The 12,146-nt window shown below is 34.4% G+C and overlaps 1 protein-coding gene across 4 annotated transcripts in view; it reads right to left on the minus strand.

The window, feature by feature from the left end:
- Nucleotides 1-12,146, minus strand: part of LOC124408236 (RNA-binding protein Pasilla) — a 28,511-nt gene that overhangs the window by 4,387 nt on the left and 11,978 nt on the right. For all 4 annotated transcript variants that reach the window (XM_046885006.1, XM_046885007.1, XM_046885008.1 and 1 more), the window contains exon 4: nucleotides 563-914. In XM_046885006.1, coding sequence (XP_046740962.1) covers nucleotides 563-914 — 352 coding nt within the window. The remainder of the gene's footprint in view (nucleotides 1-562; nucleotides 915-12,146) is intronic.

Consider the following 12,146-nt stretch of genomic DNA (forward strand, 5'->3'; position numbering starts at 1 on the left):
CGGAAATTTTTAAAGTAGGTAGTAAATATCTTAAAACAAAACAATTTTCATTCCCAAACAAACGTCAATTATTTATTTCACATTAGCTACCATGCATAGGGTATTTTTAATTTGTTTCTTTCTCTAATTCTATTACGTTAGCTTCATGAATTTTATCTCTTAATCATTAATATAAGAGCTGACTGATCAATCTAATTGTACTGTTTGAAAATCGGGACTGTTGATACTAAATATTATAATAGGATAGAAGTTCGTAACGTTAAATTAACAATACAATTTCAAGTAAAAATAGTTATTTAGAAACTGTAGGATCGGCTGAAGTTTGTTAACCTTTAGTAAAACAGAAGATACTGATACGTTGCAAAATTTAACTCCAAATTCATTCTAAAGTTGCAAGATATTTGTTTTTTGTTCAATATTTTATTTTGTAACACTTTCTGATACAAATTGTATGCTCAAACATTTATTATTATTATTATTATTATTGTTATTATTATTTAAAGAGCATTATATTTGTTATTGAGTGAGCTCTTAGAAAAATGTTGTATCAATTAAAATTTACCTGTGTTCAGACCAGGTGTGGACGTGTAAGTCGGCGTCCCTGCGGGAGCCTGGGCGTACGGACTACCTGTTGGATTATAGTTGGCAACAGGACCGCTAACGTCTGCGTAACTGACATTCAGACAAGTTCCGCTCTGCGGATCGTCTGCTACTTTAGCCAGGATCATAAGTAATGCATTTCGATTGTTCTCTTTCTCCCCGATAACAGTTATGCATCGTTCTTGTAGCGATAAGTCCTTCGCTTTTTGACTTATTTGCACATACGAGCCTGATTCTTCTTTTATTTGCTTTATATAGTTCCCTGCCTTTCCTATTATCATACCAGCAGTACTATTTGGCACAAGTATTTTCACCTATAACAAGATTATACATAGTTATGAATGGTTTGACTCCTCGTCACAAATCATAATGAATAATTTCGATAACGAAGATTATTTGTTAATTGATAAAGAACCTATTCGATTATGTCTCAATAAAGAGTTCTATGGTATTCAACTAGATTGGAGTTAGTAACGTTAAAATAACAAAGCAGACAGACAAGAATAACTGATTTACAATTTTAAAAGTACTTTGAAAGAGTTTAGTCCAAAATATGAGTGTGGTTTGCTTTAAACATAGATTAGTGAATTTCATACAATCCTGAAGTAACGAAGTAACGATTGTTACTTAAAAATGCATCGTAAATTAACGTTACGAACTTTAACCTCATGATAATTACACATTTTTTAAACGACAATTCTCATCTCTCCCTAAGTAGAGTTTTCACAAGTCAGACAAATACAATGATTACGTAAATTTATTTCTCACCCTTTAAAGTGTAGGGTTTCATAAATGAAACATGACGCATCAAATTAAGAGAGAATACAATTCACTTATAACAAAAACATTTTTGAAAAGCTATTTCTACGTTACTTCGTACCTAGAAGTATATCAATCTAAAATCGAAATTCGAATGATTTCTAGATTACTGAGTTCGAATCCGATTACGGCAATCGAGATTGCTAATTCAAATACTGGACCCCAGTTATAAACATTAGTTCATAAAATTACCAAATGCAAAATGGTGTTTCCAATATAGCAAGGAAAAATTCATACACTGGTCAAATTTACTCCCAAATATGTTTGCCAGGAGTTAGTTCTCCGAGTCCCTAATTCTAAACGTAAAGTAAAAGATATGAAATCAAGTCGGCGTATCTCGCGTAGTGATCAAAAGTTAGAAAACTGATATGATTTGCTAAAAATTTGCCATTCGGGACTCTTTGACTGAAAAAATGAGTAAATTCAAAGTCTTTGGAATATACAAAAATGACAGTATTGGATGAAATTTCAAGTGGGAACAAGTTGGTAATGCGCTGTGTGACATTGTTAGTAAGAATTTCATTGTGAATAATAATTGAGGAGGTTAATGCAAAAAGGGTATAAGTACGAGGGTATGACGTTGAAAGTTATTAATCCTTTCAAAATTTCCCACAAAGGTGGGAGAGCTTTTACGTATTGAAACGTAATAAACTCAGAATACCTTGCACTTATTCCGTTTTTGCGATTCCAGTGTCATAACTTATTAAGAACATAATATCAAGAATTATAAGTTTGACCCATCGTTTGAAATGTTGCATATTCCTATCATGACTATAGAAAAAATAACGGTCGTTGAACATAGAAGAAAAGGAGTTTGCGAGTGAGCAGGAAATGAATTTGGGTCAGTTAAAAAAAAGAGAAATTCATTGTTTTGCGAACATTATGTTTCGATCTAGTACCCGTAAGGTACGCTATTAGGGTCTCATTTCCGGCCGTAAAGTTGGATTTGTGTTTAGTTGGAAACGTGTCCGTAAAGTTCAACTTTACGGCCGGAAAACGGGACCATACTGGCATACTTTATGAGGATGAAGTTGGTAACGTGACAGTAATGATGCATGTTTAGAGAAAACCGTTACTTCGCACATTTGTTCTGAAATGTAGTAAACCATGGTAAACAAAACATACTAATTTTTTTCGAAAAGTTAACTCTGAAAATTATTCAGAAATTGTGAAATAATGATTTTTCCTCTGTCGATTCGTTACGTTAATGTTACTAACTTCAGCCTCGTCGTAGGTACTTTACGGTTACTATATCGACGATAATCCTTATGAATTATCCGATCTTTTGAAATTTTATTTTCTACAATAATATCGTACGTAGTAGTAGAGTAGTAGAACAATTTAGTTCTTTTATTTCTACTGTCGCAAACTCGGTTACTTTAAGTACGGGACTCAAGTATGAAAAACCGGGTAAAACATGCTTGCATTGCATGAAAGATATTGTTTAATCTATAATATGAACGTATGTAATTATGTGAAGTGGTGCGAAGCGTCTAATTGCTATGAAATTAACGCACTTCAAGGTTCATTTTCTATGCGACTATGGATGTATTCCTCACACTTAGTTTCCTAAGGACAGAAGTAATATCTTCCGAAATATTCGAGCTAAAGATTCACACTCACAGTTATGACCCGGAAGTTAGCGACCATAAGTGTAATGAAGTCCAGAAATAAATTTTTTTTGATAAGTTTCATGCAAATTAGACATCTTGAGCATCGTACTGTACTTCATTATTCAATTAGAACAAAATTTAACACATTAAGCTGCTAACTGTGGTCTCTTAGTATAGCTTCAGCTTTAGTTTACAATTTTCGTTACGATGGCAAAAAAGTGTACGTAACAATAGGTAAAATAGACTCTTTTCTGTGGAATTACTCGAGGCTGCACTAATCCTAGCCACAAAGTTAGTCTCAATCGATGTGGTTTTCCGTAACTTGAACTGCTTACATGTTGAAAAAAATGAGCGAAGCCATCTTCAACTTATTTACAAAAATGAAAAATTTTTCAATTCGAAAATTTTTACCATTGCAATAACGCGATTACGGAAAGTCTGCGAATTGCAGGTCTTTTCAAGTCATTTGATTTTTCAAGCTTGTCACTTCAGTTTTAAAATCAATAGTTCAAGAAATTTCCAAGTCAGAAGTTTCAATAAATTATACACATGTAAGGGTTAATTTGTACGATTTACTCTGGTCCGTTTTTCTCGTTTGTACGTAAAATTTTCTTGATTGCAACAATTATTATACAGGTAATACTACCACTGGCAAACGTTCGTTCAGCATAAGTGCATTATGGCACACGAGTGATATAACACGCGGCTTTGTGACGCACAAGAATTATGACACACGAGCAATACATAACAAGCGGCCGTTACATTTGGCGTCCGATAATTATGTCAAGTCAATTTATTTCAAGGAATTTTACAAAAAAAAATCGACTAGGAAAGCGAAAGAAGTAAGGTTTAAGCCTTGTTAGAGTTGGCATGAAATTCTCTCAAAGTTACTTGACTACTAAGTTAAAAAAAATTGAGCGGCGCAGAAATAGTGATTGTCTTACAAATGTGGAAAGTAAGCGATTTTTGATGAGTATGAAGTTTGTAGTGTGATAGGCCAGTCAAATGGGAGCAACAGAGGCGTCATGTTAAGAGATCGTATTTTCAGAGCATCTAAAAACGAAGAGATTGATTCCAACGGTGTGCAAAGAAAAAAAAGGCAACAAATAGCAGCCAAAAGTTGAAAATGCTAGGTAAAATTTTTTTTACGCATTAAATTTCTTCTTTCGATTGTTCAATTGCATTAAAAAAAAAAATCGGTGAATTTTTGCATGCAAATTAACATGGGAATTAATTGAATTTAACAACGAAATTGAGTTTTCGTGTAAATCGAACATTTTTGAACTTTTTTCGGGCTGCTCTCGCGGTTAAACTATAACAGCTAAAGATACCGCACGTGACTTTTCTATATGAAATTTCGTGCTTTTCAAGATTGGTTCTATTCATTTTTGTCTTAACTGTCACTATTTTGGCAGCGGAAGCCACGAAAGTGTCAAAATTGTAATAAAAAAAAACGCGGTTTTTGAAAGGTTTTTATCTCTTCTTTGCAAAAATAACTTTTCTTGTAATCCCAACAACTCAGGTCCTTATTATGTACAACGTCCCAAACATTTTTCATATTTTTTCACCTGATGGCTAAGGGATCGTTCAATAATTACGTAGGGGTCCTAGTGACTGGGGGGGGGGGGTTTAAAAAAACTGTACTTGACCTTACCTCGGAGATGGGGGTAAAGACCATTTTTGCATATCTAATATTTTACTTCGAATCGAAATTCGCCTGAGAGACAACCAGTTTAGCCCGAACGACGATTGATGATCTAAACTGAACCGGCTTTTACTCTTTAACCAAGATTTTCTTTAATTAAGATTGTTTCAAATCTAGTCGTTTATTATGTTACGCGAGGCATTTCTCGTTTGCAGTTTTTCGACTGATTCCTTTCCTTAATTTAAGATTGTTTCAAATCTTACCTTTCATTGTAATACACATTTTCCAAAGACTAAATGAAGGCACCACTAACATAGGGTGTAATTGGAGTTATATAACTTGCAACCATCGACACGGTGTGTAAAATTGATTTATTCCATAGTGCGCATGCTCTAAAGAAAGCTCTACGGTGTAAAGTATATCATTTGAATTGTCCGCCATAATTTCTGTATGCCAAACCACCGTGCTGTATTATTCGTGTGCCATAATTTTTGTACGGTATTAAACCACGTGTTTTATATCTCGGATGCCATAATGCATGTGCGTCAAAGAGTCGTGTACCTAGCAAAAATCTTGGGTTCCGTTGAGCTGTGAGCGAACAATTTCAATTTCTGCGCCATATTCGATGTGCTCTACTGCTGTTCTGTGCAATGTTGCTCGTGTGCCATTCCTATTTTTATATATTTGCGGTTTCGCTCCAATAATCTTGATCAAAAGGAGTTCCAATATAGCATCAATGATTCAATTCAATAGGGAAGAGTCATGCAATACATACCTGTTTACAGTACCGATCAAAGCTGTTAGATCTGTTAGATCTGGGAACGAGATCTAGATTTGGTCCGTATTGCAAACCGGTCAGTATTACGTAACTCTCCACTATTCAGCCATAATTTCATCATATCGTACTTTCAAGTAGCTAAATCAGTTTCATTCAATTTATCATCGGATCTCAGTAATGGTGAAAACTTGAGTTTTCGATCCAACTTGTTTGTTGATTGGTTATTCAAGTACATTACTTTTTATTTTTTGTACTTGGGTATATAGCGACTGTAAAGCGATTTAAAATCATAAATTGAGCTTTTGAGATCAATAAAGATTTGAAGGTACGTGAGATTTTCAAAAGTGTCAATTATTTCAGAAAGTACGAGTATTTTATATTTAAAACGATTTGCACAGCTTCTTAATCTGACTTCCTTTTCCTTTAAACTCTGTGCAATTCGTCTATATTGCCTGGTAATGACGATGTGATTTTTTTCTGAGATAGTAGTACTAATGCCCATTAAAATCTTGCAATTACAGATTTTTTTTAACATTATTACTCTTACAATAAACCACCCTTTTACAGTAGCGTTAGAGTTGAGATATTTGGAAACGACTGGGAGACAGGAAAAATTAGTCAAAACCCTAAATAAAATTCACTTAATGTGTGTGGAATATAAGTTCCTTATAACTTTCTATAAGGTTCAAACACCTTATCGACGATTTAAGAACATTATATATCGGGATTCGGTTCAATGACGTGGTAGATTAGACTTCAATTCAAAATCAGCATAACTCAGAATTTGGATGAAAAATATCCTATTCAACTATTCAAGTAAAAAACCGTCGCATCTCGAAATTCGGACACGTTATTTTCAGACGATTTTAATTATATATTCTAGCAAATTTATTGTTCAAAATCTAATTATATGAGTTTTTTCAGATAAGATTTGTAATTCAACGATTCATCTCGGATGAAGTACTGAATATAGTTAAAAAAATAGGTACAATTTTATACGTAATAAAAAGATGTTTACTTATTTAAGATTTTAATTATTTTAGTTTCTTCATTTAATATTATAAGAACTAGGATTAACTGAGAATATTTCAAATTGAATGTCTGATTAAGGTTTAATAATATTTTTCTACATGATAACTGATAACAATTCCGAAGTACAATTACTATAAATTTTATGTGGCATATTTACTTCGTTTAAGGAAAAACTGATTATGAACTCAATAAAAACTGATCCAGCATTTCTTTGAGAGAAACCACTTATTCCGTAAGTGCATAATTTAACGCTTCTATTGCAGCAGTTTGTAGTTTAATTAAGAATCAACTTATACATTCTTTATAGTTCGACTAAGTTTACCTTGTAGGCTAACTCAACTTGTATCTGTAAGTATACTTTACGCAAACTTCAACGGTGTTGTTGAATATTATATTGAATAACAGATGATAATTACTGAAGAAAAAAGATGTTAAAATTGTTTCTATTTCATGTTAGTTTTTAATATGATTAATAAAATTATTTTGTTACGAAACAGCTATATCTATGAATTAATGCCATTAACGAACTGTAAGTATAATAGTGTATGTATAAGTAAATTTTATAATCTCAATTATAAATAGTTTAAACTTAATTGCAGTTTGTAAATTAACCAGCACTTTCGTTCTTTCAAAAATTATTTAACCGGCAGCGACGTAGCCTCAGAAACTTTGGCGAAGGAAATGTTAATTTGAAATAGAATGATGTTGAACCGAATTCGGCGGTGCAATCGCATTAAGTAAAATTCTGACGCGCGATGTTTTTCAATGAAATTCTGCGATTCGGTGATACAAAATTAAACTCTAATGTACGATGTTTTCGAATCCAATTCTCCAATACAATATTCTTAAACCAGACCCTAAGATACGACGTTGTTCTGTTCAACCATAATTTTCCACGGTTTAGAAAGGCTTCCATGTTTTGTCCGAGGTCTGTTCAAGGTCTGAACTCGGTAATTCCAGAATTTCTACGACTAAAACACCAAATGAAAGTTCTGTTGAATTAAATATTTGTCATCAAAGTCCAAAACTTTGATATTCAGAAACTGTTGCAATGATTAACGAGTGATATATATTTTTACTTCAAGTACCAACGAGTGTTTCTTCAATCAATTTACCTACTAGCAGTTCAAAGTAATAAAAAATTGTGTTAATTTTAATGAACAGCGTATACTTTTGCTACGACTGAGTGTCACTCAATCTTAGATGGCGCATACGTTTCAGACCATTAACCATTCATGTGTTTACTAACTGGGTCATTGCTAGCAAGCAATAGCCACATACTCTAACTTCAATGCTGTTAGAATGCAGACCTGCGCTTTTCAATGCAATATTTACAAAATGGATTTGTGAAATAGGACTTGTAATTGAAATCAATAAATCCGTAATATTCAATTCCAAGTACCTGACAAAGTTTAAAATACAATTCAAGGTTCAATATAATTGATTTCTCTATCTATACATTGAATATTATAGATCGTAGTACCATCATGTCAGCGTACGAACTACGGAATGGGACGACTTAAGAGTTCCCGGCAACCTGAGAAGGACCTCAATCCACGAACTTTGGATTGAATTCGGTCTGGGCAAGATTTTTTATGCAGGTTCTCTTGCCCCTCGTTCGAATGCAGTGGTTTTTTCGTAACATTTGCGTATACAATAGCTATTTATGTGGCATGCCCGTAAACCGCCTGTTTTTTTTTTGGCAAGGATAAAGATTTCAGAACGAGCTAAAGGCGAGCCGGAAGCGAGTACTAAAATTATCCGCGCCAAAAAACGGTTTACGGGCATGCCACATACAATATTTTTTACGGGATAGGGATTGTAAAGCAAAACGAAGAGTGAGGTTATGTCGCGATCTGTTCGACGAAGCTACTGTATTCGCCAGTTTGGGATACGCACTTCGAACTGCGCATCAAAACTGCGGAATAAAGACTTTATTCCGCAACTTTGTTCGCTGCCGTATAAAGCGTCACTTTACGGAACGAAAACTATCACAAAAAGTGGCCTTTTTAGCATTACCTAGGTTTGATTTTGCTTCGAAAAATTTTGAATGCATGCAGCCGCAACGGTAAATTCAACCTTTCCTTTATAGCAGGAAGAAATTTTGATACTAATTGAAAGTGACTTTTGATTACTACTCAACAGACTCAACTATGTTTTAACTTGAAATTTCTAATTATATGTTTGTAATATACGTGTTGCAATTTATAAAATTAATTGAACAGCTTTTAAAAATAAAATATGAATTGAATTTCGTGAATAATCAAACTTTAATAATTAATACAGTAGCTCTTGATGATGAGATCCGTAAGGAGGAAGGCCGTGACGCCCATTGACCTCTTCCTCTCGTTATCTATTCGAGTCTAGATACGTATGAATATATAGTGACGTATGATGTTACATGAATTCGAATAAAAAGTACATGAAGATTCTGCAGAAACACTTCGATATGTGATTTGAAGGAAAAGTCTGCGACTGATCAGAATGCTAGTAACTTTTATTGTTAAAAATATATGGTTAATAAGCAGTTTCAATTGTTTAGAGTCAAGCAACGTATCGCTTAACCGTTATCAAGTGATACGGTGCTGGAAGAACTGAATTATTTGAAACAGTAATTGAATCCATCTGATAAAACTTGTTGTGATAAGTTGTTCCGGATTCTGGTGAAACTAAGAGAACAGAATCCAATTCAAAAGCTCCATATGTTAATCAGAACGTAAACTGCGTACTTAGAAAATATATCTTTTTATTTGATAAGAAATTTTCAAACTTTTATACTAACAATGAATTCGGCTTACAGAAAAAGTGGGCACTAAGTGCAGATTTCCTGGTTTTCAACCAGCGAAAAGACTAGAAGAAAACTAGGAAAATTGCACGCAGTGCGCACAGACTATATATAGCACTGCGCCGACCTGTTTCAGATTACATACAATAATATAATAACTTCATGTTGATAAAAAATAATCGCTGAATCATGCTGAATGAGAGTAGCTGGGTCAAAGAGTAAATATTCTCTGACTATTTAATTAATAAAAATATAAATGTGGCGCGTGAGAAGTAATCATTATTGCTATTGTACCATAAGGATTTTGGAATAAATGGAAAAAACCGAATGCTACGATTCAAGGTTGCTTTGACTAATTGCATGGTAGTCAGAGAATTGACGAGAACAAGTTTCCCCAAGATTTTCGTGATCTGCGAAACCCATTTCCTTGGAATTCCCATTTTTTACAACAAAAATGATCACTTTTGGTTAGCCAGATACGAATACTTTTGAATAATTATTTCGTGAAAGTATCCTAGAATACAGAGAAATGGCTTTGAACAAGGACGAAATTTTAATGATTATCAAGTATTTGGTGGACAGATGTCGTGAAATTTTTCAAGCTTGTGCTAGTTCCGGTTGCTTATCTTCCAAAAACTTGCGACATCGAGGCCGTTTATAAATCACATGACGCTAGTGGACGGCGCGGGTCAAGTATTCTGAAAATCAATGCCACGTATTTTAGAGACGGTTTCTATCAACTGATATCCAACGAGTTCCAAAAATCCGTGTGAACTCGAAATGAAGTTACAAGTGTGTCCAACAGCGGTCATTTTGATTTCGCGCGACAATCGAATCCACCCAGCAGAGATATCGTAAAGAACAATGTTTTCCCCTAAATTATGTATCCCAAATTGTCGAATTTTATTCGACATTACAATTTTTATATCAAAGAAATTTTTTTCCCTATCAGTGAGTACTTTTTCGACCTTGGACCTTGTTTCCCTAAATTAAGAGAAAAGTGTAGTGAATCTCAATTCAATGTCGTACGTGTAAAAAATATCATTCTCCCATTCATTCATGACTCTCCAAATCCCAAATATTACTAATACCGAGAGCTGTTCTACTATTTGCAGGCAAACAATTTCAAATGCGAGTTCAAAGTTTAACCATTGAAGTGCGCGGGAATGTTTTCGAACATTTATTGAAGTGATTTATAACCGTAAGTAATTTGTAATCGTAAATACGGTTTAGATATTATGTTCTACTTTTCGAATTTCTGATTAATAAAATAATCAAATATCGTTATCAAAAAAAAATTGAAACGACAAAATTTTGAAAACAAAAATTTGAACTTTGAAAAATTAAAAAAAAAAATTAAACTTGAAGAAAATAATATTTAGTAAAAAAAAAAAAGGATAAACGGTGGCCACAGCAGGAGCGTTCGCGTCGCGGCTCGTGACAGATGCACGCATCTGCGAATCATGTTCAACATGCAAAATTCATGAATCGAGTACGATGGGAACCTTCCGTAGCAACTTGACCGGCGCGTATCTCCTCACCAGTCGAGCTTAGATTGTAAGTATATGCTTTTCGATGCAGACTTTGATGCCCTCTAAAAAAATATATAATACTGTTTCATTTAAAAAAACTGATTTGATCTTCATCTAACCTCGGAGGATCAATTTATGAAAAATCTGACACCCATCTTCTTTGCCGCTTTAAACTATACAACTTTTGTCTGAAATATTTATCACTCACGCTTTTGGTTTTCGAGATATTTGACTGGATTGTTTGAAATGTGACACTTTCTAGAATAACAAATAAAAGTAAGCGTGATTTGAATACCAGAAAGAATGAATGAACTATCGAAACAAAAAAGGACATCGAACTCCTGCAAAAAATACATTCAAAATCAGATACATTCGTCAATTCGCACTGCAGCTATGCTATGCGGCACCTATCTCTTAAGGTTGACTATTTATTTTTCCCAAATTTCGTCAATTTTTCTAGAACTCGACAAATTATCTGTGATTTCCCTGATTTTTCTGGTTCTGTCCATAGAGCTTGTAAACACGGAATGGATATGTCGGCGATTTCCTTTAATCTTTCAGATCCCGAATTACAATGCAGATTGCGCTGAAAAGACGAGATAAGACATACCTTACATACCGAGACGATATAGTGAAAGTTAGCGACCCAGCGACTGACTGAGCATGCGCGAGCTTTGCCATCGTTTCACGCAGGTTAGCCAACTCAAGTTTCAGCTGTCAAACACAGTTACGGGAGCTTGTGTAGGCAATGCGATTTTTTTCAGGTAACGCAGGTATCAAATAATTTATGTAGTGATTCAAGAAGGCTAGCCAAACTGACCGATGACTGTTAACTGTTACGAGTAATCATAAATACTTGACAAATGAAAATATTACAGCGATCCGATCTAACTGGCCAATAAAGTTCAATTATCTTGCGCATGCGCAATCGGTTGCTCAGCCGGCTAACTTTCGCCACTTCCTCTTGGTGGATAAGCTGTATAGTTCTGTCATCACTACGATGTAAGATAGTCAGGTCGGTCAACGGCGGCGTTTTCCCATTTAATATGCTGTGACTTTTAGATAGTTTTCTTACAATTCCACCAGGTGCCACTCCGACGCGCGATGTTGACACTTTTGGTTAGGTTAAGGTTAGGTAATAACTCAACACGAGCTCTGATTAACGTACTTCTGCAGCAGAACCACCTGGATGAGGCCTTTAGAAATACAATCTAAAAACCACAGAACTTGGAGTCTCGTCAACCCAACTGTCCATCTTACACCACCCTGATCACAACCCTGAATTGACATATAGTTATTGGCACTTACCCATACGGGATAAAGCAACCAAGGGTGGAGACAT

The sequence above is a fragment of the Diprion similis genome, chromosome 7, assembly GCF_021155765.1.
Source record: "Diprion similis isolate iyDipSimi1 chromosome 7, iyDipSimi1.1, whole genome shotgun sequence".
Taxonomy (NCBI): Eukaryota; Metazoa; Arthropoda; class Insecta; order Hymenoptera; family Diprionidae; genus Diprion; species Diprion similis.